The 26,681-nt window shown below is 50.3% G+C and overlaps 10 protein-coding genes across 10 annotated transcripts; 5 read left to right on the top strand and 5 right to left on the bottom strand.

Annotated features, from left to right (window-relative positions):
* Positions 1–596: 596 nt before the first annotated feature.
* Positions 597–5,535, top strand: TrAFT101_005992 (uncharacterized protein; the record flags this gene model as incomplete). Its single annotated transcript, XM_066127630.1, has 1 exon — positions 597–5,535. The coding sequence occupies one exon, from the start codon at positions 597–599 to the stop codon at positions 4,932–4,934; it is 4,338 nt and encodes a 1,445-aa protein (XP_065983743.1). The 3' UTR covers positions 4,935–5,535.
* Positions 5,536–5,740: 205 nt separating this feature from the next.
* Positions 5,741–6,940, top strand: TrAFT101_005993 (uncharacterized protein). Its single transcript, XM_024900210.2, has one exon. It carries the CDS (start codon positions 5,871–5,873, stop codon positions 6,810–6,812), a length of 942 nt encoding a protein of 313 aa, XP_024760509.2. The 5' UTR covers positions 5,741–5,870; the 3' UTR covers positions 6,813–6,940.
* A 70-nt stretch (positions 6,941–7,010) lies between these two features.
* Positions 7,011–8,468, bottom strand: TrAFT101_005994 (uncharacterized protein). Its single transcript, XM_024900250.2, has 3 exons — positions 8,284–8,468; positions 7,543–8,097; positions 7,011–7,396 (listed from the first exon to the last, which is right to left on the bottom strand). Exons 2-3 carry the CDS (start codon positions 8,053–8,055, stop codon positions 7,046–7,048), a joined length of 864 nt encoding a protein of 287 aa, XP_024760510.1. The 5' UTR covers positions 8,056–8,097; positions 8,284–8,468; the 3' UTR covers positions 7,011–7,045.
* Positions 8,469–9,859: 1,391 nt separating this feature from the next.
* On the top strand, positions 9,860–11,264 carry TrAFT101_005995 (uncharacterized protein). The gene is made up of 4 exons (XM_024903934.2): positions 9,860–10,026; positions 10,103–10,127; positions 10,221–10,899; positions 10,990–11,264. Exons 1-4 carry the CDS (start codon positions 9,997–9,999, stop codon positions 11,051–11,053), a joined length of 798 nt encoding a protein of 265 aa, XP_024760511.2. The 5' UTR covers positions 9,860–9,996; the 3' UTR covers positions 11,054–11,264.
* Positions 11,265–11,718: 454 nt separating this feature from the next.
* Positions 11,719–11,934, bottom strand: TrAFT101_005996 (uncharacterized protein; the record flags this gene model as incomplete). Its single annotated transcript, XM_024900203.2, has 1 exon — positions 11,719–11,934. One exon carries the CDS (start codon positions 11,932–11,934, stop codon positions 11,719–11,721), a length of 216 nt encoding a protein of 71 aa, XP_024760514.1.
* A 2,793-nt stretch (positions 11,935–14,727) lies between these two features.
* Positions 14,728–15,260, top strand: TrAFT101_005997 (uncharacterized protein; the record flags this gene model as incomplete). The annotated part of the gene is made up of 2 exons (XM_024902546.2): positions 14,728–14,955; positions 15,090–15,260. The coding sequence occupies 2 exons, from the start codon at positions 14,728–14,730 to the stop codon at positions 15,258–15,260; spliced, it is 399 nt and encodes a 132-aa protein (XP_024760516.2).
* A 418-nt stretch (positions 15,261–15,678) lies between these two features.
* On the bottom strand, positions 15,679–16,140 carry TrAFT101_005998 (uncharacterized protein; the record flags this gene model as incomplete). The annotated part of the gene is made up of 2 exons (XM_066127631.1): positions 15,679–15,866; positions 16,125–16,140. 2 exons carry the CDS (start codon positions 16,138–16,140, stop codon positions 15,679–15,681), a joined length of 204 nt encoding a protein of 67 aa, XP_065983744.1.
* A 21-nt stretch (positions 16,141–16,161) lies between these two features.
* On the bottom strand, positions 16,162–19,785 carry TrAFT101_005999 (uncharacterized protein). Its single transcript, XM_024900281.2, has 6 exons — positions 18,208–19,785; positions 17,919–18,142; positions 17,715–17,842; positions 17,391–17,637; positions 16,858–17,334; positions 16,162–16,789 (listed from the first exon to the last, which is right to left on the bottom strand). Exons 1-6 carry the CDS (start codon positions 19,005–19,007, stop codon positions 16,638–16,640), a joined length of 2,028 nt encoding a protein of 675 aa, XP_024760517.1. The 5' UTR covers positions 19,008–19,785; the 3' UTR covers positions 16,162–16,637.
* Positions 19,786–21,043: 1,258 nt separating this feature from the next.
* Positions 21,044–23,104, bottom strand: TrAFT101_006000 (uncharacterized protein). The gene is made up of 2 exons (XM_024909850.2): positions 22,035–23,104; positions 21,044–21,912 (listed from the first exon to the last, which is right to left on the bottom strand). The coding sequence occupies exons 1-2, from the start codon at positions 22,445–22,447 to the stop codon at positions 21,492–21,494; spliced, it is 834 nt and encodes a 277-aa protein (XP_024760519.1). The 5' UTR covers positions 22,448–23,104; the 3' UTR covers positions 21,044–21,491.
* A 2,095-nt stretch (positions 23,105–25,199) lies between these two features.
* TrAFT101_006001 (uncharacterized protein) lies at positions 25,200–26,394 on the top strand. The gene is made up of 3 exons (XM_066127632.1): positions 25,200–25,732; positions 25,794–25,963; positions 26,016–26,394. The coding sequence occupies exons 1-3, from the start codon at positions 25,300–25,302 to the stop codon at positions 26,274–26,276; spliced, it is 864 nt and encodes a 287-aa protein (XP_065983745.1). The 5' UTR covers positions 25,200–25,299; the 3' UTR covers positions 26,277–26,394.
* The last annotated feature ends 287 nt before the right edge of the window (positions 26,395–26,681 follow it).

Genomic DNA, 26,681 nt, shown 5'->3' on the forward strand with positions numbered 1-26,681 from the left:
GATTTTCTAACAACTATTCCACGAATTTTCTCTTACCTTACGGATTGCATATCTTATATCTAAATCAGCGCAAACCCAGCATCATCGACGGTTTCTTACAGCGAGGAAGTTTAGGCGCAATTGTATTAGACAACGTTGCCACCAGTGTGGCTAGAGCAATTACCCATTGAATATATCTCCGCGGGGCCTGGCGCGCCGTAAAATAACAGCAAGAGAGGAGAAAAAGAAGTCTGGTGCTGAGTTATTTCGTCGTGTAAGTCAAACCCCCTGTTTTAGTTGTACCCGAGCCGCCCTATGCCGATATGTCTCAGGACAGACAAAAAGCGGCTGTCGTTTATATCCACACACGCTGACATCTTTATTTAAGGACGCTTGTCTCTGGTTAAGCTGAGGCTGGACGAGATAACTGGCCCCTGAAGACAGTTCTTGGCTGCAGGAAGTGCCTTTTCATCCATGAAAAGGGCTGCTATTACACGGGGTTGCTACTCATCATACAGGCTTATTATAGTCTTGGAGCGTCTGTTCTAGCCGCTTGGTATTAAGAACTGTATGAGTCATTGAGAAATCGCCTTTTGACTTGGCTCGACTTAGTCAAAATGACGGCCTGGCAGACAGACGATGAGTATATGAATGCGCAGGGCGCAGTCTCACTGCCTCCACGAGAGTACGTTCCTTATAGAACGCCCTCGACTCGATCAAGAAAGTCGCGACGTTCGGCACGCTCAATCACCCCACCAGCAAAGAAGAAGATATCGCCGTCTAGAAATGGGAACGCTTCCAAACGTTCGTCAAGAGATATCACAACCGATGAACAAATTAGTATTCTCGATCCGCGGCGCTTCACTCCTACTCTACACGCCAACTTGGTGTCTGAAATTTTGTCACTACGAAGAGACCAGGAAGAGAAAACCAGAGTAATTGAGAGCCTCGAAAGTACGCTCCAGACAAGCAGAGAAGAACAAGAGGCGCTACAGAACAGTATCAACGCATCGACCAAAGAGACGCGTTCGCTACAGCGACAGTTATCTTTACTAGAGGGTGGAACTTCCTCGGCATTGGGCGACCTTTCACGAGAAAGGGATGAAGCTGTCGATTCTGCAGCCGATATTAAAAAGCGCTTAGAAGCTGCTCAGAAGAAAATTCGTAACCAAGAGGAAGACTCCCAACGAGTTCATGATCAATGGGCTGAAGAAAAGGAGAATTGGGAAGATGAAAAACGCAAATATGAGCGGCGAATTCATGTGGCGGAAAGCCGCCTCAAAATAGTGCTTGATGAAGTAGAGGCCTACCAGGCTAATCACGTACAGGGAGCCGCTCAACATGGCAATGGGCACGAGAGTGAAGGTGAAGACAGTGGCAGAGAAAATGATGCAGCTAGTGTCAGAACAATGAGCCTCACGAGTAGCATTCGGTACTCTCTGGCTAACGGACCTGGCTTCTCTCTCAATGGGTTTTCCCTGGCAGATGAGCTCAAGTTCGATGATACTGATGAACAGACCGATATTGACGGACGCGAGAGCGTCTTCTCGAGCCCACGAGTCGCGAGCCCACGACAACACCGCCGAACATTTAGTCGTGAGAGCGTCATTAGCAAGCTCCATCGGAAGAATAAGAGCATCGACAGCGTGAAGCGTGCTGGTAGCGTCGCACGTGGTAGGATTTTTATGAATCAGTCAGTTCTAGAGGCGCTCGAGGGCGAGGATGAAGAAACAGAAGGAGAAGATTCTCGTCCCGCCCTTGCTGCCGCCCCCGTTATAAAGCCATCATACGCTGACGCTGGAGTTCAATCCACGCCTGCCTCCAAGTACTTATACAATAACGCTGGAGTCCAGTGCTCTCCTGTTTCCGAGCACAAGTACAGCGATGCAAGCGTTCAATGCTGTCCTGCTCCGGCTCCTACTCCGGCTCCCAAGCCTTTACGTATTGACACAGGAATTCAATACTCACCTGTTTCCGAGCCTTCATATAGCGATGCGGGGATTCAATCCTCTCCTGCTTCTGAAAACTCATATACCGACACAGGAATTCAATATTCTCCTATTTCTGAATACTCATGCACCGATGCGGGAGCTCAATATTCTGCACCACCCTCCCCTATGTTGGAGGTTGTAGAACCTATTGAGCCGGAGCCTGTTATCTTGGAAGCAGTTGATAAGAAACCGGAGCCAAAGACTCCTCCGCGTTCATCCGAAGTCGAAGCAAATCAACGAAAGAAGCGTGTTAGCCTACCTCTTAGTATCGAACCACCCGCTTTGCTCCAGCGCATGGTATCATCTGCTTCCCAAACAGTTGAGGTTCCCCTAACACCTCCAAAGACGCCAAATTCGCAGCACGCCGTTCCCGAGCCTTCACCTACTGAAGTCAAAATGCCAAAGGCTGGGCCAAAGATGGTAACTTCGTCTACACAAACTGAGGCTCCTGCTCCTGCAGTACCGCCTATGCCGCTACCCCCATTAGAGACACGCATTCCGAGTATCAGTATCCAACCACCAACCAGTCGACCTGCGTCGCCGCATTCACCCAAGTTACCTCAATATTTCAAAGACATCGGCTGCCAAGTTAATATCCCTATTAAAGTGGACACAGTTGATTCTTGCTCCCAGACGGAGGCAATCCAAATCGACAAGAGGCGGCTGGCTAATTTACCAGCACATCTTCAGCCCTCTTCTATCACCTCTCGGCCCACCTCCCCTCATCCGTCAGGTGTTGCTGTTCTCGACAAGAGTCCTCTTCTTGGCACTGTACCTCCTCGAAATCCTCGACGATTGGAAAGCAGCCGGTACAGTACCGAACTTCCATCTTCCCCTATCAGCATCTCGATGGATGGCCCAGATCTGCACGAGTTCAATGATGATCTTCTCCTGTCCAACCCACACGCTCCGATAATACCACCTCGTCGATTCAGCAGCCTCTTCTCTGGCTTTTACACTGATTCAGACGAGATTGACGAATTTGGAGAGCTAGACTTTAGTGATTCTGAGTACCGAACAGCTTTGACGGCTCCTAGACCTCCATCTAACTTGAGCCGGACGGGAAAGCGAAGTTCTGTGGGCACAGTAGCGACCTCACCGGATCAGCATTCCAAACGTTCTGGCAGGACGTCTGCAAGATCGGTAAGGAGTGACCTGTATAGTGTTGAAGAAGGTGATGCTAGATCCGGCAGGTCGAGCAGGGCCACGGAGAAGTCGCCGGCCCCTGCTGCAAGTGCATCGAGCCGCAACAACGCTATGCGCAATGCCGCCATGGCTCAGACTGGTATGGTGAACTACCCTACCATTGTTGAGCCTAAGAACCCACCGCCGTTTCCTATCCCAGCCCGAGCGAGTTCACGGAAGCCCTCACGGCAGCCATCTATCAGTACTAGCATTCCAAGTGATGGACGCAGTACCCCATCAAATACTAGTTGGCATCGTCGAAGCGGTAGTCGCACTTATCAGGTCAATAACGTTCGCCGTGTCCGTTCTGCAAATAATCTGCCACGGCATGAACGCCATCATAGGACAGGCAGCCGAACACCACCGTTGTCACCATCAACTGAAGCTCCTGATAGCCCTGGTCTCCCCCCCTTGCCTCGAAATGACATCACTACGCCGCGTAACCGCGAAGACAGCAGTTATAGAAGACATCGACATCAACCATCCAACACTACCGTTGTGACTGCCAACACAGAAGCCGCGTCCCAGACAAGCTCACAATCCCCGGGAGTGGTGGATGCGATTGCCCAGACTATGGTTGGAGAATGGATGTTCAAATATGTCCGCAGGAGGAAATCGTTTGGTGTTGGGGATAGTGCGCATAAAGACGAGACTAGCAACGATAGACACAAGCGATGGGTTTGGATAGCACCGTATGAGAGAGCGATTCTATGGAGCAGCAAACAACCGTCTTCTGGTAGTGCTCTGTTAGGGAAGACGGGGCGCAAACTGGCGATCCAGTCGGTACTGGACGTCAAGGATGACAATCCCTCGCCTAGGGGCATTACTACACCTATCTTTAACAGATCAATCTTGATTCTCACACCGCAGAGAGCCCTCAAGTTCACAGCTTCCACAGCAGAGAGACATTACCTCTGGCTGACGGCCTTATCATTCCTGGCCCATTCTTACCAGGCAGTCCCTGACGTTATATCTCCCCAACCCCAGCAACACCTTTCAGTTAAACAGCGGCCACTTCCCAATTTTGAACCACCGCGTCCTACCAAGCTGACAAGAGGGGGGATCCGAGATTCTATTCGGCTAGCCAAAGGCCGGGCCGTTGCGCCAAAGACTGAGCTGACGAGCATGCCCAGCATTCCTGATGTCCCGACACTGAGGATGGGCGATGTAGCTAGCTTTCGAGTGGCAGAATCCGTATCAGGGCCCGGACACGCTAGGGAAATCTCGGTGGACGCTGCCGAGCCACCTATGATACGTCGCTTCAATAATGAGCGTACAGGCCATAACCAGACGCATCACGGACGCAAGCGAAGCAATACGGGAGGCAACGTTCACCCGCCGCTATCCTTCCGAGGCTTCTCGCCAGCTCTGGGTGAGAGCAGCCACCATTCTGCGAACAGCACAGCTGGCGCTAGCATTGATACCGCTGGTTCTTCTGATATCTACCCCTCTCAGGCATCTACCATCGGAAGCTGGGGTATTGCTCAAACTTCCATGTCGGCAGTATCGTCGCAAGGCAATTTCTTTGATGCAATCGGTACTGTGCGAATGGAAGCATTCATTAGCCCTCATGCTCACCAACAATACGAGGGGTACCAAGACGATGACTATAGATCTCTTGCACGGAAGAAGAGCAAAGAATTCCGCCGACGTACCAGCCGGCATCGGCGCCGAGCCCAAATGTCCAGGAGCGCGCGAGGATCTGATGAGTTCTTCAGTGGAAGCAAGACTGCGGGAGAGGAAGACTTTTTCCAAGACGATCCTTTCAGCGGGTTTTAAACTTCTTGAAGAAAGAGAACAAAATCAAACTAGTAAAACATGAAAACGATCACTAATCACACTCCTTCAACCGATTTTATATATCACCGATTCGCCTATAACGGATCAAGCAACACCACGACGGGATACCCTGTTTTTTTTTTTTTTTTTTTGTAGCATACACACTAATTTTGCTTCAAGCCTTGTATTGATACGAATTACCGTCATTGCCGCTCTAATTCACATATTCGATTTTCCCTTGCTGTTTATATCATTCTTCTCATATACGGTGCGCGGCGCTGGCTTTTCTTTTCTCGAATATATATGTATTTTTTTTTCTTTGTCGGTGGATGGATGATGAGGAGGACGAGAAGAGTCCGCAATATATACAAAACGGGTATACACAAAACAAACAGAGCAATTTCCACCATGATCTTATGCTGCTAGAGGCATGTTTGGTCTGGACATGGTAATAGAGATTTGAAGATTAGCTGTATGGCTAGACAGGATGCCTTGTCGATGGGTCGATTGGGCAGCTACTCTCTGGGAACACAGAAAACCGAGAAATAGCGTTAGAAGATGGTCCAAATTGAGTATAATATGCTCATTATATCAGAAGAAGAAGAAGTAAAAAAAAAAAAAGAAATTCATTGATCTGTATATCGAAAGTGATATTGGCATAGTTGATTTGCTGCTAACTTGTAGCATCTACCTCGAGGTTTGCTTAGATCTCCACATGCCGGGAATGATGGTAACCCCGCCAAAGGAACTGAAAAAAATAGTTGGGTTGGATATTGAACTTTGGAACTTGACCCCGCCATCAACACTTTTGCCGCAAGTAGGTTTTGCTTTCAAGCGTCTCTTATGAAATTTGCTGAGTTTATGTAATTTGTCGCGAATGTAAAGAATTTGAAAGGCACTAGAAAAGAAAGACATAAAAGGAGGAGAGACACGAATATGGAGGGCGAGACGTTGGAACAAATGCAGGCGCGGCACCGGCGTGAGCTGAAGGACGTCCAGGGAAGAATCACAAGCAAGAAGAAGAACGCTACCAAGAAGACGCGCAAAGGCGTCAATGACGAATGCGCCGAGATGGAACGTCAGCTAAGAGAGAAGCAAGCTTCCGAAGTCGCAGTCTTGAGCGGAGAAGTCGAGGAAGATCTTGAGGAAGAGGAGCAGGAACGGAACGACGAGACGCCCAGCGGGACAGAAGTGCTGGAAAATGCGGCCGCGAAGCTCAATATTGAAGAGAACAGCGGCGATGCTCAACAGCAGCAACAGCCTGGAAAGAAGCGAAATCGACAAAAGGAGCGCCTCGCGCGCCGTGCCGCCGAGCAAGAAGCCGCCATGCTGAGCGCCGAACAGGAAGCCTCGTCCATGACAGACCACCGCGCGCGCGAAAGTACATACATGAAGAACACATTTGCAGCGAACAAACTCACCGAGAAGGACATCCAGCCGGACGGACACTGCTTGTTCTCGGCGCTGGCGGACCAGCTCTCTCACAACGGCATCCCTCTGGGCGGTGATGGCGACAAGGCAGAGCCTGCGTATAAGACGATACGGAAAACAGCGACGGGATACATGGTGGAGCACGCAGATGACTTTGCGCCTTTTTTGGAGGAGGATTTCGAGGGCTACGTGAAGAAGATGAGAGACACGGCGGAATGGGGCGGACAGCTCGAGCTGATGGCTGTGGCGAGGCGGTACGGCGTTGAGATTAAGGTGATCCAAGATGGGAGGACAGAGAATATCAGCGGCAAAGAGGGAGAGGAAGAGGGAGACGAGGCGAAGACCTTGTGGCTGGCGTACTATCGACATGGATATGGGCTTGGAGAGCATTACAACTCCTTGAGAAGGGCGACGACAACAACGACGGCGGGAACCACAGCGGACTGAGGATGATGGCGAGACTGATAATGGTACACCGAGCCTTTCATTTACTTGATGTTTGTTTCCCAGGTCTGCCGGGACTTGTTACTTCCCTTTGTTCCACCAACTTTGTGGTAGATGGGAGTTTATAGGCGCCAGACTCCTTTTCCTTTGGACCTTACTACCGCCATTTTTTTTCCACTTTTATACTGCTACTACTACTACTATATACGGAAACCTCAGCACCACTAGCACCGTCGCTACCGGGACCACACGGAGATAAAGTCCCTGACACTCCCATCCTCATTCAAGCCCGCCTTATGTGTCCGCGGCGGCTTCACAAGACACACGCGATGCAGCGCATCTGGGTGAGGCTGTTTAGGAGTGGTGCTCGACTTGACGTTGCCGTCATCGGTGTATTCGACGGGCTCGCCGGGATTAGCCAGGAGGGCCTCGTAGACTTCGGGCCAGACGCCCCAGGGCGGACCCTGCAGCGAGAGAGGCTTCCCGGAGGGAAACTCGAGGCAGATGAGTTGGCCGCTGGGGGCGAGCAGTTGAGACATGCGCTTTGCCCACTTGGGGCGCTCGGAAGGTTGTAGGGCGCAGAGGAACTGGCGGAGAGCGAAGGAGAGGATATGGTGTTAGCTAATCTGCCACAAAAAAAAGGGGGGAAGAGACAAAAGCTTCCTCATCCCTTGTAGAGGCGAAAATTAAAAAAAAAAAAAAACAACATCAAAAGGCCACTCTTTTTGCTCACCGTGTAATCGTATATCAGATCAAACTTTTGCGTGCCCTCGCTGCCCACTCCGCCCTCCCACTCGTCGCCAAAGAAGTCGCCCGAGACCCATGTCACGCGACCGCACTCCATGCCCTCCTCAGCTGACTTGTATCTGCCATCCTCGAGCGCCTTCTTCTGGTTCTCCCGGGCGGCACCAAGCGCGCGATGGCTGTAGTCCAGGCCGACGACGTCGTACCCCAGCGAGCTCAGCAGCAGCACGTCGTGGCCGAGGCCGCAGCCCGGGATCAGCGCCGAGCGGCGGACGACGTGGCCGGTGGTGTCGCGGAGGGGGTTGCCGCGCGGGTCGCGCTCGAGGGAGGGCGGGATCAGGTCGGTGCGCTGGGCGAGCAGGTCGGCGAGGGCGAGGGACGGGCCGGCGCGGTCCCAGGGCGTGAAGGACTCTGCGTAGAGGGCGTCCCAGGCGTCGTTGTGGGCGGAGACTGGTTTGGAGGCGAAGTGGTCGCGGAGCTTGGTGGGAGTAGAGGTGGCCATTGCTGTGCGGCGGGCTGTGAATGAAGGGAATGGAGGAGCAGTCTGGGATGGGAAATATGTTAGATATATGTATATATATATATATATATATATAAGTAGGTAAGTATAGAGTGGGTATGTGTATGTAGGTAGCTTTGAGGCTGGGCTTTGGCTTTGGGGGGAGGAAGTGAGGCTACGAGTAGTCGCATCGTATCATCGCATCATAGAGGGGCAGGCTTTTGAACTTACGGCAAAGAAAGGGTCTAACAGCCACGAGGCTGATGATGATTCAAACACAAACAGGATAGATAGGTATCCAAAAAGAAAGACACCAATTCTAGTTCCTGCTTACATTAACCTGGAAAAACAAGAGAGAGAAGGCGAGCGAAGCGAATGCGTTGGTGTCTTTTTACGAGGTTGAAGCATGACGATGGGGGCTCCTTTATTGGTGGCAGCAAAGCTTAGCTTAGTTAGAAGTCTTACTGCGCAATACTTTCTGGCAGCTGAGTTTAAGCCGTAGGTGGGGCGGGATCTCGGCGCATGGGATTCTTCGGAGCTGGGGAAATGGGCTCCTGTATTACTAGGGGGGCTTCAAAATCAGCCAAATCCCCGTGCATGCTCCACATAGCACGGGGGGTACGCTGATAAGGAAAATGTTCGATGATCGGGAAAAAAATAAAGATACCTAGCTTTATAGTGAAAATCCTATATAAAATTAAGTACCTATGTTTTATTGCATACCTTCATTATTTTAAAATTTCAACCCCTCCAAAGTATACCTATATCGCTATCAACGAATAATAACGTTATAACATGCTGCGCTTAACACCGCGTTATTGACATTTAATAACATTCCAAGGAAGCCTGATCGCCGGGCTATCCTAGATTCAACAGCTTTGATGAGTTATTTCTATTATCTTCATCGCGAGCTTCGTTTTTGCCGGTCTTTTGAAGACGAGCCGCCGGTGCCTTGGCCACAGACCTACGATCCTGAGATTGTTCAAGAAGCGGTGCATTTTACAGTTATAAATGCAGAAAAACGGGCTCAAAATCAATCTAAGCTCTTGTTTAAAGTTGACGGCATAGAAATTATAGGGGAAGATGTTCTAGATGAGCCTGACGAAGGTTTTGAACGAATAAAGGATGAACGCGACGGCCTCTAGCTTGAATTTCGCGTCAACTTCGTGATAGTCTCATAATATCCTCCTAGGTTGACTTCAGCGGGTCCCTTATAGAAATACTGAAGTAATCTTAATAACGAAGGTATTTATTTCCTCATATAATTTAGCAGGGCGCCTATGTATCTAATTTTTCCCGATCATCGAACATTTTCCTTATCAGCGTACCCCCCGTGCTATGTGGAGCATGCACGGGGATTTGGCTGATTTTGAAGCCCCCCTAGTAGTCTAGGGGCGGGGGGGGTTTCGCATGGGGTTTTTGTTCTTGTAAGTAAGAACTACCAATTGGCGTGGACCTATATAGGTATCTATAACATAATACAAGGATAGAATAATACATGTATAATAATTATTATTATTATTTTTTTTTTTTTTTACAAAAAAAAAGCCTCGATTTTTACTCAACTTGCGGATATTGCTGGAAGCCAAGGCACATGTACCTGACACACAAACGTAGTATTTTCGAGAGCCGCAGCGGAATACGGAGTACAGTGGTATCATTATGCGGTCCGCGTATCGATAACGTTCGGCCCAAAAAAAACAGTTGGTAATCTACTACCGAAATAGGCCTAGTACAGACGCGGAGCATAACTCGGTACAAGCCTGGCCCGCGAGCCGAGGTATGCTGTGGGATGACATCCTCAAGACCTTGATGACCAGCTTACCTGTATTCTAATATTCTTTGCTATTTACATCTCTGATATCACTTGTTTGACGTCTAACCAACTCAATCGAATAGTAGAACAATCCGTGTATCACTCATATATCAGATAAGGCAGTCATCATGGATGTCAACAATCTATTCAGCGTCAAGGTACTGTCTGCCATCCATCCCTCCCCATCACCGAATGTCTATTCCATACAGATGGACTTACCAGCTTAATTCGCAGGGCAAAGTCGTCCTCGTCACCGGAGGCAAGTCTCCTTTGAACCACTCCCCCCCCAAAATGCTTTTCCAAACCCCAGCCCCCATCAAACTAACCTCTTCCTCTCTCTCTCTCTCTCCAGGCGCCAAAGGCATCGGCCGCATGATCGCCCAAGGCTTCGTCGAAAACGGCGCCAAAGTCTACCTCAACGGCCGCGACGCCCCGGCCTGCACCTCCGCCGCCGCCGAACTGACCTCGCTCGCGCGCAACGGCGGCTCCGCGCACGCCCTGCCCGGCGACCTCCAGGACCTCGCCCAGGTGCAGGACCTCGTGAAGCGCCTCACCGACCTCGAGCCCGCCGGCCTGCACGTGCTGGTCAACAACGCCGGCGCGGCCTGGGGCGCCGACGTCGACTCGTACCCGGACCACGCGTGGAACAAGGTCCTGACGCTCAACCTGCACCGAGTCTTCACCTTGACGCAGCTGTGCCTGCCGCTGCTGGAAAAGGTCGCCTCGCAGGACGACCCGGCCCGCGTGATCCACATCGGGAGCATCGACGGCATCCGCGTGCCGACCGTGTCCAACATTGCCTACGCGGCGAGCAAGGCCGGCCTGCATCACATGTCGAGCGTGCTGGCCAAGGAGCTGGGGCCGCGCTACATCACCAGCAACGTGCTGGCGTGCGGACCGTTTGCGACTAAGATGATGAGGGCGACGCTGGACTCTGTGGGGGAGTATATTCGAAGCGAGCTGCCGTTGAGGAGGATTGGCACGCCGGAGGATGTGGCGGGTGCCAGTTTGTTCCTGGCAAGTCGAGCAGGGTGAGTCTTTTTGTTTCCTGCTTCTTTTTGCTTTTCGCTCTTGTGAACTGGGGTTTGATGTCGGTTGGCTAATCCCGATGGTCCATATAGTGCATTCTGCAATGGCGCTTTGATCCGTATCGATGGAGGCGCATCTAATGTGGCCAAGCTATAAATATGATGTGTAGCACAGTCACATTTGTTTTATTACTCTTACTACCACCAAGCGTTTTGCTTTACAGGCGCTACATATTCGTCACGTAGATGAAAGGAGAAGGACCAAGAAAAAGGGTATTTATGAGGCGTACATGATTGCCTCGTTTAGTCTCATTACTATCAAGATACGGGTATTTCTAGCTCAGTGTATATATTTATATGCCCGGAACAAAAGGGAAAAAAAACCAAGAGAAAAATCAAGACTTGAACATCTGTGCGCGAGGCTTCTTCTTCCAACTTAGACCAACACCATCCCATCCAGCTGATAGAGCTTTAATAACCAAATAAATGACATCCCAAGGATTGAGCGTGTATAAAGATCTGACGCCTGATCTCCGTTGCAAATGTAGTAAAAAAGGAAAAGAAAAGGAAAAAAGGAAAAGAAAAAGGGTGTTGGGGGGGGAGGCGATATAAGACGACCTTGAGATTGGTGGTCATATTCATATTTCCCGGTTGTGCTTGAAAATGGCCGGTCTGGCAGATCGCATCGCATTATTGCCGTGACTGAGAGGCCAAGAAAGCCAAGCCCAGATTGCGAGTCTTATTCAAAATCCGTTGATAGGAATCCATTCATAGCCACGAAGCTAGTCGCCAATCTCAACGCGCCCGATGGTACATTCTCCATCAGATGCCGACATCCTCGAAGTCGCGCACCATGACTGCGACCTGCGCGCGTTTGGCAGCCTCGGCGATGAGGGTAAAGTCCTTCAGGAAGGGCTCGGTTGAAGGGGCCTTGACCTGGATGGGGGCAGGGACCATGGCGGCGGCTGAGCTGTTGGGAGACGGCCTTGTTGATGAGGCGGTCGATGAGGAGGCGTTTGTGGAAGAAGAAGGGTCCATGGCTGTGGAGTGAGGTGGAGATGATGTTATAGGAGTCGTTGCGAGATGCGGGAGTTGTAGGAGAATGCTGGTTGGCGGTGTATCAGACAGCCGATGGTAGAGCAAGTGATGGCGAGTATCTCGACACGATGATGCGAGAAGTCCGGGGGATCTGCGCTCTTCTTTCTGCGGGTGAAATTCCACAAAAGGGGAAATTATGGTGCTGACGATTTCGGATATCGATGGCCAAGGCGGATAGAAGCGACGGTTGTTTGTAAATGCCGGAGAGGACGGTCTCTGATGAATTCAGCCGTCGCGCGTGTGTGTGCGTGAGGTTGGTTAATGGTGGGGCTGCTGCAAGCAAAGTGTGTGGACCGAGATCTGGAATGGCCCTTTTCGGCACTTGTTGCAAGGAGAGAAGGCCGAGCGATGGAAGAAGAAAGTAAAGATGGGAAAAGAATATCGAGGGGATAGTGAGCCAGAGAGACGAAAAGAGGACCGAGCACGAGAAAGCGGATAAGCACTCCTTTTTATCTATTCGGCGGAATAAACGAAAGGGCTGTTGGAGGAGAGAGTCTAGATTTGCCGGTCCTCGTTGTGGGGGGGAACTTCTCTTACATATGACGACAGCGAAGCCACTAGGCCGGAGTACGTCTTTATGGGGGATCGCTGGGGGAAGGGACAAGTACCTTTTTTTTTTATGAGAGGACTCGGGAAAAAGGGACTTTTGGGGGAGGGAAGCAATCGATTTGGCCCGGGATTGCCTCGGCATGTACCGCCGCGTGATGCGACGATTCGTGCAGAACGAGCTCGGGATTTTTATTTTTATTTTTACTTGCATTTTAAATTGACTGTCCTTCCGGTAGTTGTGATGGTGGTGATGGTGGTGTATTGCGACGTCGTGACTGCTCACCCGCTGCATTCTTGTTCCATGTACTTTGTCGACAGAAGGCATCTACTAACATGCCAAGAAGCCCGGGTCCAAGTACCAGAGAGACAAGGCGAAACTGGCCAAACCCCACGTCTCGGGCGATCCAGCACATCAATCTACATCCTCAAACGCGAGAGTCTCGGCGACGAACAAGTACCTCTTAAAGCCTCCAGAGACAGCCCCCGCCGCAGTGGGGGAAAGTGGTTCGACGCCGTGGCGCATCAGCATCTGTATGTATTTTTGTATCTCCCATTGTGTAGCGTGTACAGTACGGCGGGATGTACAGTTAGAAGAATCTGATGGTTACTTCTTCTTGGTTGCTGCGGCTGCTGCTACCCTCAATATAAAAACATCAGACGTTGCACGTCAAAAGAGCTCACAAGATCGAATGAGAGGCGGCCACATTGTGCTGCTTCCTGCATGGGTGATGCCGCTGCTGCTGCACCAGAAACGGCAATGCTACACACCCAGGAGAGAGACAAGCAGAAGGAGATCGGATTTACCGATCCGAGGCGCGGAGCTGCACAGCCAACAGCCAAAAAGGATAAAAAAAGCCAAGGACTAGGCAGAAGCATTTCCCACTCTGCCTTCAGCTTTAGCACTTGCCTAGTCGTGGTTTGTTCCGTAGGTCGGATCGGCTAAAACGCGAAAATGCATTTGGCGGCCCAGATCTGCACCTGTCTCGGACTGATTCCAGGGTCCTTCCTTGGCCCTGGTCTGGCAGGTTTTATTGCATTAGCATGTACTAGGTAGTAGGTGGGCTCCATGCTGCAGTATGCTCCATGTTCTGCGCTGGGCAGTTTGCTGCGCTGTCTGTCGAGCCATGCACGTGCATTGTACTCTTTGGCGCCAAGTGCGGCATAAAGGTACATATACATGCCTTGAGCTACAGGTATCAATGCCATACACGTATTGGAATCTGCATCACCCATGCCGTTTGGAAGCAGACGAGCACCAGAAAGGGACGCTCGTCACATTTCCAAGCAACCAGACTCTTTTCTTCTTCTACGGGCAACCAAGGAGCGGTGAAGACGATATCACTTTTGACCACTTTCCGATGCGAGAGTGGAGGGGGAACACCATTAGTCTAAAGATGGGCTCTCTTCTTTATCTAGGGCCGATTGCGAATTGCGAGAGCGCAAAGATGGGTGGGAAATTAGCCAAGGAAAAAAAAAAAAAAAAAAAAAAAAAAACACCCGACACATGCGTTACGACTCGTGCGTTTTCGCTCTCTCCCCTCTTGCATCGTTGCATGATATTACGGGCTGCTGCAAGTTTAGCAGTGGGTTTTGCGCTAGGCTACACCACCTGATTCTGCTGCCGCGTTGGACGCATCCGGTGCTGATTGATTGAAGCCAGCACCGCAGCAGAGATGCCATGTAAAGGCACATACGCAGACACCAAAAGGATTAAGCCTTGTATGTACCTATGCAAGAGGAACGACGCGTTGCCGTTCTGTGCTGCTCGCCATCAGCCACCAGATTGCCAAATAAAGAATCCCGGTGTTTCCCAAAAGAGCACTGCAGGACCCTGAGCCCCGTCTTTTCCTGCGGCCCCGCTTTTCTTTTCTTTCTGCCCCACGTTCTGTTCTTCAAACCAGAACGTCACTACGTACATTCAAAGTTTCTTTTTTCTTTTCTTCCGAGATTTCTCCCGAATTACGCCAATGGCTTCCAGAAGGCCACTCTAGTTTCTTTCCGTTCCACACACCCCCTTCCAGATACTCGGTTTCACAGAACGTATCAGAACCAAACTTCGAATAGAACTGGTGCGAAATCGCAGCAAAAAAAGCAAAAGGGCCGAACAACCAAACGCAACCCCCCCTGCTCAATCCTCCTCCCAAACCCCCAAGTTCATATCGCCCTCTCTTCCCCCTCCGCCACATGGCCGCCGTCGCCGGCCCCAATTCTCGCCCCGGCTGGTTCGCCGTGCCGGCCCCCGTCCGCGAGCTGTTCAAGCTGTTTCCCTTGACGACCCTCCCCGCCGATCCTCTGCCCGAACGAGCCCCCGAAAGAGCGCGGCCGCGGCCTCGTCTGTATGTCTTTGCAAGGAGCGAGGAGGAAGCTCGAGGCGGACGGCCGAGCTTCAATCCTCAGTGCTTGAAGTGGCAGGTAAGGTCCATCTGATTTAAAGAGTTTGATGTAATCCATTGCCATTATAAAACGGGAACAAGGCAATGGCATATTGAATTCTAAGATACATTGCACCATTATGTTTTACCCTTCGCTAACTTGACGTCTCGCAGACCTTCCTTCGCATAGCCGGCGTTGAAGTCGACATCATCCCATCCAACAACCATGCCTCCCCCTCCGGCGCATTGCCTTTCCTCCTCCCCCAACAACACCACCATCACCATCATCAACATTGTCAACGACGGAGTCGCAACCTGCTCCAGCACCTCTCAACAGCAATCTAAAACCAACAATACCTCTCACGGGCAGCAAGATCGAGCGCTACGCCAAAGACCACTCCTCCCACGAAATACCCTCCGACCCCTCCACTTCTCGCATCGAAGCCTACGAAGCACTCCTATCACAGAGTCTTCGTCCCGCATGGGTATGTCAAACTCATCCCCCCCTCTTCTCTCTTGTAAACCAACCACCCAGCCAACGCAGCTAACAACAAACCTCGTCTAGCTATACACCCTCTACCTCGACCCTCTCAACACCACCCTCCTCTCAACTCTCTACCTCCCCCCCTCGCCAATCCTCCAACTCCCCTCCCTCCACACCCTCCGCAACGCCGCCACCGCCGAGATCCTCAAGACCACCCGCTCCGCCATCATTTCCCCCCTCCAGCTCCTCTCCGACGCCACCGACGCCCTGCGCTCGCTCTCAGCCCTCCTCTCCGACGACGAGTGGTTCTTTGGCAGCTCCGAACCAGGCCTGTTCGACGCAGAGGTCTTTGCTTACACTCACTTGATCCTGGATCCAGAGTTTGGCTGGGCGGATGATAATTCGCTGACAAAGTGCTTGGCAAAGTTTGGTAACTTGGTTGAGCATAGGAGAAGGCTTTATGAGAGCTGTTGGCCGGAATCTCAGGGAGAAAAATAGAAAGGAATAGATCCAGTTAGAACACAGCTCCGCAATGATTCGGTAGAACAAGCAAATGAATGCCTCATCTCGTAAAGCATATATATATATATATATATATATATATATATATATATTCAGTGACAAAGTATAACTCCCAATTGCGTCAATTGTATCTAAGGCGCTTTACATTTCTTTCTTCAAAGAAAGACTCCAATCTCTCTAATCATTACAACACATATACACACGCGCGTACACATACATATTGCTTAACAAAAATATATTTAGCCGCTCAAACCAACCCCTTGCCATTAGTCAACACGATGCTATTACTGTACAGCAATCCATCACATTCAGCTCAGTACATATCCAAGTGTCTTACATGCCCACAGGAGAGAAAATGATTGTTATCACAGCCAATTCATTAGTTTGACCCCGTCCCTAATATTTCCATTTGACTTGACTTTGAACGCACCGCGTCCGCTTAACCGCCCATTTCCCTATTAAATCTAAAATACCACCCCTTAAATAAATAAACAAGGTAGGATAGGAAGGAGAGAAGGGATAAAGGTATTAAAAGAGAGTGGGAGTCAGTAAGTGCGTATGTGATGAAGAGGTAGGAAATCCTAGCGCCAAAACTCCAAGACACGATTAAACCCAGAGAGAAGAGGAGAATACAAAATGGAGGAGTGAACAGAAGGGCCAAAAATCGCTGCGTCTATGCACATCCCGGGCAGAGGAATGGCGATAGCATAGTCTCTTCACACCTGTGGAAACTGTTGAATGCTATCTACCACGTCCTGTAGCGACACAAACGCACCGGGACCACCATCCTTTCGCAAGTCTTCAAGCAGCACGCTAGTCTGCGCATACAACGTTTCCAGTGATGCTCGGGATGACTTTCCGAGTGATGCTGAAATTTTTCAATACATATTAGAAATCTGTCCATGAATCAAAGAGAGGGTTCGGGTTCAGACTCACATAAAATGGCAGAATTCAGCTCCTCAGCAACCGTCACTCGGCCCTTTTCTTCCAGCAGGTGGCTAACTTGTGGCTCTTTGAGCGGGTTCTTGTATGCCACGAGCGCCCAAATCTCGTTCAATGCTTTACCAATCTCCTTCCTCGAATCGCCGGCATATTCTCCCTGCAGAGACTGGCCGTATTTGAGCATTTTGTTTTCCAACTTGGTCAGTTCCGCTCTGTGGTCCCCGCCGTCAGTCTCCATGTTGTCTCCCCAGCCGTGGCTGCCATTCAGATCCAGGTCCATCTCTTGGTCGCCACCTCTTTTGCCGTCGTATTTTATGCTCAGCTCAGCAGCCTTTCGCACCATCTCGATGAACTTGCGGCACCGTAATTTGAAATACACCTGCTCGTTATCTTGGAGGACCTGAGGATAGTACATGTCGGTGTACTTGAGTGCCTGGTCTATTTCTCCGTCAAGAATCGCTTGCCGAATTCCTAATCATCATGTCAGAGTGAAGTGCCGATATACAAAAGAGCGGAATCAAACTTACGCTGTCGATTATTTGCATCCTCATCATCCTTGATATTGACACCGTCCACCGTTACGTCCGGATTCAAATTCAGGGCCTCCTTTTGCAGCTTCATATCCTCTGCAAAAGCACGCGCCGTCTCCACATAGCCATCGTGTTGAAGGAACTGCAATACCAAGGTTTGGATGAGATCCGTCTCATTCATACCTGGCTCAAGATGTGAAGTATCTGTCCTTTGAATGGCTCTCTGGATGCTCTCGCGTTGTTCCTGTCACAGCCCATGTTAATAAATCTTCATACAATCGCGAGACTGTAATGGAAAGGAACCAAAGTTTGTATGCATACATTCATCAAGTCGTCAATATTGTAGACAAACGGTTCCTGTCCGAAGTTGACCAATATTTCCTCGCCCTGCTTTTTCAGACTGACAGACGGATATAGCTTGTGTCTGGGAATATCCTGAACTGCGAATCCTGTTTTTGTCATACCTCTTGTTAGCAAATCATTGAACATGGGTAGCTTCATGTACGCCCTCTCGCAATTGCCTACCTAGCATATGTCCATTTTTGGTCCAGAATGCCGTGTGGTCTCGAAAGTTGACTCCGCAACCGATAACGTCACCAGTCGTAAAAGAGGGCCCATAACTTCGGCCGATATTTTGACCTGTGAAGCACCGGCCGTCATCCCCATGATAACCCCAAGACTCTGGTTCCCAGCCTACAGGCCGCGACAATGATGCGGTCTTAGTTGAAAATCCGATCGCAATGGTTGTACTAGTGCCACGGTTAGTTGGTAACCTTATGAGTTGATGGCTGCCCTTGATAGGGCTGCTACATACTCATCTTGTTTACCAGAAATAATGTGTACTTCGTAATAATATATCCCACATTGCGGAGGCATGAAATGGTCCGCCCGAATGGCGCTAGCCTCATGGTCGCGCTCGTGATGGTTCTTGGGTCCTGAGAATTTGAGCCCCAGCATATTTGGCATCACCTCTATTGAAGTCCACATATCTGCTGTGTTCCAGTGCCTAGGAAGGGGCGCTAGACTGTCGCCGTCATCAAACGGTGCTCTTTCCAGGACGGTATGCAGCATGCCTCTGTGTGCGCCACCAGGCAGCGGTGTCGTGCTGAGACTTGAGGCGCTGATATCTTGCCCATTCCCCTTGGTCCGCTTCACTTCTTTCTGAGCTTCCAGCTTCTTGTTGTATGCTTCCTCCAACTTTTGAACGTATGTCGATCCCTTTAGATACGATGGCACGAAGAATCTGTCGTCGTCTACTGTGGCGCTCGTAGGCTCTGAGGCAAAGAAGTCGAAAGCTCGAGAAAAAGACGGTAAGCTGCCGCCAGGGGTCCTCCATACGTTGGCCGTATCGCCCTGTGCCGCCGCATAGTCCATCTCAGTCGAGTTTGCGGCCGGCGCGGGCCCTAGACGTAGCGTAGGATCGAGAACCAAGTCACCGTTGGCGTCTAGCACGGATGTTCGGGCAGGGTGCGTATAGAAGTTGTAACCGCCTCCTTCGCCGGGAGGAGCGGAGGTGTGAGTCGCTGTGTATTGATGTTCTTGAAATTCGAGGGATTCAGCAGACGATTCCGAGTCTGTGAAGCCAGATGAGCCATGCGGTTCCGGACTGGACATGATAGGGCAGGAGAGATGGAGATGGAAGAACAAGCAAAGCAAACGCTTCAAGGGGAAGAGATTGGAGAGTCGTGCCTGGCAAGCGAGCAGTTCAGTTACTGAAGCTTATTGGAAGCTCCAGTCAAACGCGCCACTCGTTCCAGGTCCGGTCTCCTCCCGATACAGGTAGCTGGAGGGATGAAACGACGCCGGGGACGCAAACCAACGGTTGTTGACGGTATTTGTGCACAGATGGAAGTGAATGTCGACAGGCTGGTTTGGCATATAACAAGAAACAAGACGCAGAAGTGAAAGTCGGCAGATGAGATATGCCGTGACGATGCCGTGCAGCTCGCTCTGCGTATCGAGGGAGGGGAATCGGCGTTGAAAGCGGGCCGATGAGCTCGTGGCAACAGCCGTCAACCGAGTGGGCGCCGGCAGCTCAGAAAGCGACAATGAGGGCAGCAATGGCAGGCACAGCTACGCCGACAAGGCAAGACTGTGCAGCAAAAGATCACGGTGACAGCCCGGGTCAATCAGCTCGCAGGCGTTGCTGTTGGGCGCCCGTAATGAGGTGTCGTGCTGGTGGGTGTCGTAGTTGTCATTGACGGGTGGAGAAGTCGATGCTGGCACTAGCACGCTGCTCTGCTGCGCGATAGCACTTATCGCTCCCTATCGCTGCGGCCATCACGGGTTCTGTAGGGAGCAAAAGGTGGAGCAGCGCCGAGCCTGGAACAGCGAATTTCTGGCGCCGCTGATCAGATGTTTTACGTCAAGAGCACTCACTGAGCTTTGCAGGACGTCCATCACGGGACAACCTGGGCCTGGCGGCCAAATGGAATGCTTTCAGCGCGCTTATTGCTTGTTTTCCATTTGCCTCGGGCGGGTTGATTTGATTGCCCCCTACAGCAGCAGCCAAACATGCCACTTTCTGATCAACGTCGCATGCGCTTCTGAAGTGACATTTCAAGCTGCCATGCTTCTTACCTGGCACTGGAACTGTAACAAGAAAACCTGAGGGGCAAGGGACACATACCCGAGGCGGCATGTGCGTTACAAAGGCGTAAGCCAAGGGGCACGGATTATAATGGCTATTACGACAACCTACTGTGCAGTGCCTCTAAGCATTAGTAGTTGATGAGAGTGTCTTGCATCTTCATGTCCAAACTCGTAGATGTACCGTCCACGCTGCAATCAAGCTTATAACAAGCAAGGCGTAATGTACCTAGCACTAACCGCACAACTGCCGTCCAATTCGGCATAGCCCACTTACCTATATAATGACTAAGCTGCTCCAGGTCGACGATGTGCCCAACTTCAGCAGTACCGCGCGACAACACCTGGGCCTTCATCAACGGGTCAAATACTAATATCCTCATCGCCCAACTGCGTTACAGCAATCTAAATCTGTACGTTCATCCCTGCTCAGGTTGTAGCGCCGTGTGGGGGAATGAGCGAGCAAAAGCCAACCAGCCGCCAATGGCTAAAACGAAAATAAGGGCCAGGAAAAAAAGTATAAGTCTGATAAAATGTGATGGCCGCTTGGGGCTAAACGAGTAATGCGGCAAACCAGGGAACACTGCTACGACGCCACCGCGAGGAGAGCTGGAGCCAAGAATGTACAAACCACTGTCGATAAATGGCTCACCCTCCGCGCGCAAAGTAAGCTGTCATCCAGAGCAGGGAACCGAGATTACCTAGTAGGATGAGGCTGGCCCATCTGCCGCGCAATCTGGCAATGCAGATTTGGAAACAACGGGGTAGACGGTTAATAGAAATAATTTCACAGAGTCGATGTGCAGTGGCTTTGACTGCGATGATGCAGGTCCAGTTGTGTGAAAAGGGCTGTGCTGCTGCTGCGCTACTGTTCCAAATCCGAGACATTCATTAGACTGCACAGGCAGGGCTATTCACAAGGCACGCGCAATGTAGCACAGCATCTGCTCTGCATAGGTTGGGCATCACCCCAAAATCAAGAAAAGATGTCTCTATCGCCTCTCATCATCGGCATGCACTTGGAAGTAATGGCAAACAAATACCACACCTAATATAAAACACAGCAATAAAGCAAAAAATTGTATTGCCCCGGCTGGCCAACCATGCCAACCTGTCTACTCTGAAACCCTGAGTATACCGTTACATACATACAATTACGCCGACAATGATCCCGATACTCCAGCTTGCGCAATCCTTCGATGACCGGCAGTTCGATCCCTCCCGCCAACGCCCAGCGACAACTTGCCGTCGCCTTGTAAAAGACACGATATTATCATGTTACCCGAGTTTCCATCCTCGGAGCCGATGAAGCAAAATGCAGATAACCTAAGCCCAATTTTTTTCTAGGTTTGGAACGTAATAAGAAATAGATAAGAGAAAAGAAAGAAAGAAAGAAAGAAAGAAAGAAAGAAAGAAAGAAAGAAAGAAAGAAAGAAAGAAAGAAAGAAAAAAAAAAACACTTGCATCGTGGGATGCAAAACGATGGAAGAGACAGCTTGATGCAAGATGCTATGATGCGGTGGCTACAGCAATAGGTGCTGGTGATGAGGCCTGGATGCTGGGCGCGCTTTGCATCTCGACATCAGGGCCGCTGTTGCTGTTAGAAACACTGTTGTCCTTGGACATGCTGTTGGCTTCGTTTCCATTTTCCTTGTTCTCTTTGTTGCTACCTTCGGCTGAGGGGACAGCCGAGTCTTCGGTGCCAGAGTCGGGAACGGTTCGCGGAGGCGCAGTCCATCGTGGTATCTCCCAGACAACTCCAGTGAAGCTCTTGAGTCTGAAGCCACCCTTGGCCCATTTTCGGCAAGGCTTGCCAGAACGGTCGAGGGCGCGAAGGCCTGCGTTGATGGCTCCCTGATTGGCCTTGGGACCGAGTTTGTGGGCAGTAGGGCGAGCTGCTGCACTGCTGTGGTCGATAGTACCGTCCTCCCTGTACGGAGCAGTTTGATTAGCATACTGTTCAAATAGTCTAGGTTGTTACATGTATAAAGAAGAAGAAGAAGAAGAAGAAAAAGAAAAAGAAAAAGAAAAAGAGAGCACATGGATACTTACAATCGAGGTTTCTTCTTAGGGCCCGGCTTGCCTCTTGGCTTGGGGACTCCATCAATGGTGCCATTTGCAGCAGCCGCAGATCGCTTCACTCCTTTCTTCTTCGCTCCGTCAGCGGGAGGTCCCATTGGCGTAGGAGCAGGTGTGGTTTCGGCGGCCGGTGTGGCAGCATTGGAGTCGGATGCATTGTCTCCATTCGAGATGGTAGATACAACCAGCGCGTTCGGGCTAGCCGGCGACTCTTTGATCTGCGAATCCTCCTTGGAGAGCTTTGACTCTGGGGATTGAGATGCTTCTTTGACAGACACGGAAGGGAAGATATCGCGTAGCAGTTCCGGCGATACGCTGAGAGTGACGAGCAGCCCGTGTTTGGTTGCCGACTTGCGGCGGCCATCAGCTGCCTTGGGAGGAGCCATCGCGTCTTGGTCGAAGAATTTTTTTTTTTCTTTCCCGTCTCAAGAGTAGTAGGCAAGCAAGTCAGTGGTTAGATATTTGGCCGTGCCAACGGTGCTGGCGCTCAAGCGGCCCAACGACGGTATGATGGGCGACGGCGATGCAGGGTTTTGCGTTGGCAATGGCACGGTGGCAGAGCGACGCTGACGGTGCACGGTGGTGATGGCGGAGCGCTGGTGGTGATGGAGAAGAGCAAAAAATGAGGATGACGGGAAGGCCGCGCAAGTTTTTTGGCGGTGCTCTGAACCACGGGCGATGGGCTAATACCTAATGCTGGTGGTGATCCGGCGTGGTGGTCAGGGGGTCTGGGGGCCTTGCGTGGAGCAGCAAGCAGAGAGGCAACTCTGGAACTCTGGACTATATTAGCAGGTCGGCGGTGATAGTGTCATGTCATGAGCGCTGGTGCATCGCGGGCGAAGAGTTGCGGAGAGGCGAGGGGAGAAAAAGAGGCGGGAGGCGGAGGGATTTTCATTTTCTGGGGTGTTGTCTCGTAAGGTTCGGGGCCTTGGTCTCATCCTCATTTTTTTTTTTTTTCGGGCCAGAAGGGCGGCGGCGCACAACGTAAAAAATCGGGCAGCCCAGAGGTTTCTTGTTCGTAGCTGGCGCAGATGGGCCAGCAGGACCGTGACGCTCCAACACAAAGGGCGAGGGGTGGAAGATTCAGGCCGCGCTTAGGATCCATCCCGATATGGACTAGCGCACGCAGTGCTCCAATCCGAAAGGGGCCCTTTTTCGAAGAAAGCTGTCCCAAGTGGCTTTTATTTTCGCATTATTTGGGCATCCGGCTGGCCAATCAAGGGCTAGTCTGGCTAGCCCTGCGACGGACTTGGGAAGGTTTGGCTCGCACCCGTCTGATAGGCGGGCTGTCATTTAGGTAAGCAGTAGCTGGGGACATTCCTTTGTACCCGCAACCTGGTGGATTAGCCTCAACATGCGGCATGCTCAAGTATTAGATACAAATCATCCAGTCACAAGCCGAGGGCTTTGAGATTTGAGGAGCCGTGAGTGTTTTGGCTTCCTTTTTCACTTCTTTCTCACCCACGAGCCAATTTCTAATTACCCGAAGGCGGCACCCCATTGGCAATCAAACTTGGCTTCCGGTTTCGGTGGCAATTACAGCAGTTGACGCTCCCAAGGCGACAGCAATTCTCATCAAGCGTCGAAATAGCAACCTCCAACATGCAAAGTAGCATTTGGGAATAGACGGCTTCATGGCATTGATCGTGATGAATTTGATCAACACTATTCACTGCAATTACGAACAGCGGTCGCAACGCTTATGATGTCCTAAGCGAGTAACCTGCGCCATTCCTGACTATTGAGGCCCATTTGCCTCCATACAGTGTTTTTTCTCCATCTACATGTGCTTTAATTTGCGTAGATCGTCTTCAGGGCTGCGGCCGAAGCTGTGGATACCAAGTTGTGCCAGCCCTTGATGACTTCATCAGTTCTACTGGCTTCTACTGCTGCACAGCCCGAGCTTACCGAAGGCATCTCATCTGACCCCCTTGCATCCGAACGCAAATTACAAGGCACTTCAATGTCATCTAATGGGCTGAATAATTTACAAATTTTGGTCTCTCAGGTCAAGCAAGAAACTCGAATTTTTTGCATCTGTATTTCTTCTACTGATATGGGATCATCCCACCAAGTTGGCGCACAATCGTCCATCGATAGCATAATGAGCGAGTCGCTGATGTAAAATATTAAATGAACGGTGATTAGACATGACTTCACAGCCTTCCTACCATCCATTCAATCGAACAAATGACCTCACCAAGGTCACCTGAATCTGAACAAGACTGTACAATGTAGCCAATATTATCGAAATACTCTCTGAAAAATAGTTGAATGTACTTGGAGCGGCGTCCACTGTGTTTGTTTCTCAGTTCAAGCATCCTGCACGGTCTCAGATGAAGGTGAGATTCGTTATACCTAGATGCAATTTGGACTGGAATACTGAAATTCTCCATCATCGCGGAACTTCTACACACATCTAGGTAATTCTTACTCCAAGGCCTGTTGCGCATGGGGATCTTAGGTTTCAGTTTTGGAATAGATAGGCAAACTTGAGGAATTGCAACTGATGAATTAAGCCTTCGTGCCGAGCAACATACCGTCATGTTTAGTTGGACGTAACATCACGTAGCATCACTTGAATTTATATTACCATGACAAACTCAATCGGATACTATCTCTGTCGTTTTATATATTTGGAGTGGTTAATGGAAGTGATCTATGGAAGAATAGCGAGAATCGAGAACAGCAATCATCTCGCACCCACCAGCCAGTGTATGGTCCATTCGAGAGAGGACGTACCATCATAATTCCATCTGAGACATTGTCTATCGATTAAACTAAACCAATTATGTAGAATCTCGTGGCAAAGCACATTTAATTCGGTATAGAGCGTTAATCTCAATGCAAGTGCAGCATCAACTTCGTGTCCAATATATGCTCAAAAAACGGGCTGCTTTCCTACCCTCTTTAGCCTATCTTGTCTAGAAAACCTCTTTATTCACAAATAAATTGAGCTTGCAAGAGGTGATTGTTTCATCCTGTGTCCCGTTATAAGTAACTGGAATTCGGCAGCCACGCAACAAAAATCGCCGTCGCCATCGCAGCCGCTGGAATGTGTTGCTCCTTACAACGACCCACCTCCTTCGCCATATATATCTTGATGAATATTCTCCGTGAATTCTTTCTGCCCCCAAATTGATCAAAATCATTCATCCATTATTTACTTCCATCTTCGAGTGATATTGTAACATTTTTTTTCACAGTCGTAATCGTCATCATCATCATCATCATCATCATGGTTCTTCTTGAACATCTCCCCCTTCTCGGGCTCGCTTTGGGTCTTGCACACCACCACCACTATCACGGGAGAGTATCTCATAGTCAACCAGCTCAGTTAAATCACGCTACCGTCCCCCAGATTTCTGATGGTTCATCTCAACTCCATCAGGTTCCTCCCAAATTGATTGCCACCCGGGCGTCAGATGAGAGCAATGAGACTACAATCCAAATTACCCAAACCCATTTACAGGGCATCTTGGACAGAATCAAATCTCTTGAAGAAGAGATCGCCGGTATGATGGCATCCAGAGCTAACTCTTCTCTAGATTCTTCTTCCACTCCCGTTCAACACTCCTCCCAGGACCCCGATGATATCGAGTTTTCCAAGGCCACCATGGCGGCAATGAAGCCTGCGAGGCCACAACAAGAAACAAATACTACCCCAGGAGGCAAGCCTTCCTTGACCTAGCAGGGCTGCCATAGTTCAACCACTAATCAACTTATTGGTAGCTGCCATCGGGGGTTTGTTCAAAGAGGCTTCTGTCAACTTGGATGATTCAGATATATTAACCGAGACGTCCACAATAACAGTCACCTCAACGACTCGTATCACGCGCTTGGTCACCATAGCGCCGACGACGATAGTTACATTGACCACAATTTCAACCAATTCTGCGAATGTAAGTTTTAGAAATCGCTTTTTAGGAGACTGTTGATGCGAACCCTCATCAGGAAAGCAAATCCAAGGCTTTGATTCCCTTTTCCAGTGACAAGGTTGCTGCGATTCCTCCAAAAACCACGTTGGCAAATGCTGCTCGACCTTCCAGCTCGTCATCACCAGCAAGTTTTAAAACAGAGCTAAAGCAGCCAACACTAATACAGCCAACAACCACCTCTCTCAGCTCTAATACTTCGATGACCTTTCATCGAGCATCGCCTCCGGTGATGTCGAGCGGATTCATGACTGTGCGGAGGGCTGCCAGATCTGTATGAAGATGATAGATGAATGGCTTGTACGATTGCTTATAGGATAAACTGGGTCGGTTCAGGATAAAGGAGGCGTTAAAGGCGGTCACATATTTGTCCATCATACTTGACTACACGAATACAGTCAATTTCTATTACTTCTTGTTTGTTTTTGCAATGCGTGCTTACTCCACAGATCCCAGAGAGAAAACTCAGCCACCCTGGAACGCCCCATTTTCTCCCACCTTTTGCTATCCAGCAACAAAGTTCAACGAACGAATCACATCTTTTCCATTAATCAACGTTTCCCCAACCCAGTCCCCAACTGGTCCGACCCTGGTTCAAATCAAACATGTAGAGCGCCACGGAGGGCGCACGGGGGCTGCACGGAGGGGAGCCCGCTTCTCAAGATACCTAGGGTTTCGTGCTGCA

This window comes from Trichoderma asperellum, chromosome 3 (assembly GCF_020647865.1).
Source record: "Trichoderma asperellum chromosome 3, complete sequence".
Lineage (NCBI taxonomy): Eukaryota > Fungi > Ascomycota > Sordariomycetes > Hypocreales > Hypocreaceae > Trichoderma > Trichoderma asperellum.

What these genes read in the sequence shown, in the direction of transcription:
- TrAFT101_005993 (XM_024900210.2), top strand. Translation starts at nt 5,871, where the DNA reads ATGGAGGGCGAGACGTTGGAACAAATGCAGGCGCGGCACCGGCGTGAG.
- TrAFT101_005994 (XM_024900250.2), bottom strand. Translation starts at nt 8,055, where the DNA reads ATGGCCACCTCTACTCCCACCAAGCTCCGCGACCACTTCGCCTCCAAA. An exon ending in ATCTGATATACGATTACACG is followed by an intron (nt 7,397 to 7,542) that starts GTGAGCAAAAAG and finishes GCTCTCCGCCAG; the next exon opens with TTCCTCTGCGCCCTACAACC.
- TrAFT101_005995 (XM_024903934.2), top strand. Translation starts at nt 9,997, where the DNA reads ATGGATGTCAACAATCTATTCAGCGTCAAG. An exon ending in ACAATCTATTCAGCGTCAAG is followed by an intron (nt 10,027 to 10,102) that starts GTACTGTCTGCC and finishes CTTAATTCGCAG; the next exon opens with GGCAAAGTCGTCCTCGTCAC. An exon ending in AGTCGTCCTCGTCACCGGAG is followed by an intron (nt 10,128 to 10,220) that starts GCAAGTCTCCTT and finishes CTCTCTCTCCAG; the next exon opens with GCGCCAAAGGCATCGGCCGC.
- TrAFT101_005999 (XM_024900281.2), bottom strand. Translation starts at nt 19,007, where the DNA reads ATGTCCAGTCCGGAACCGCATGGCTCATCTGGCTTCACAGACTCGGAA. An exon ending in ATATTGACGACTTGATGAAT is followed by an intron (nt 17,638 to 17,714) that starts GTATGCATACAA and finishes GGGCTGTGACAG; the next exon opens with GAACAACGCGAGAGCATCCA. An exon ending in GCTGAATTCTGCCATTTTAT is followed by an intron (nt 16,790 to 16,857) that starts GTGAGTCTGAAC and finishes GAAAAATTTCAG; the next exon opens with CATCACTCGGAAAGTCATCC.
- TrAFT101_006000 (XM_024909850.2), bottom strand. Translation starts at nt 22,447, where the DNA reads ATGGCTCCTCCCAAGGCAGCTGATGGCCGCCGCAAGTCGGCAACCAAA. An exon ending in CCTAAGAAGAAACCTCGATT is followed by an intron (nt 21,913 to 22,034) that starts GTAAGTATCCAT and finishes TGCTCCGTACAG; the next exon opens with GGAGGACGGTACTATCGACC.
- TrAFT101_006001 (XM_066127632.1), top strand. Translation starts at nt 25,300, where the DNA reads ATGGTTCTTCTTGAACATCTCCCCCTTCTCGGGCTCGCTTTGGGTCTT. An exon ending in AACAAATACTACCCCAGGAG is followed by an intron (nt 25,733 to 25,793) that starts GCAAGCCTTCCT and finishes ACTTATTGGTAG; the next exon opens with CTGCCATCGGGGGTTTGTTC. An exon ending in TTTCAACCAATTCTGCGAAT is followed by an intron (nt 25,964 to 26,015) that starts GTAAGTTTTAGA and finishes AACCCTCATCAG; the next exon opens with GAAAGCAAATCCAAGGCTTT.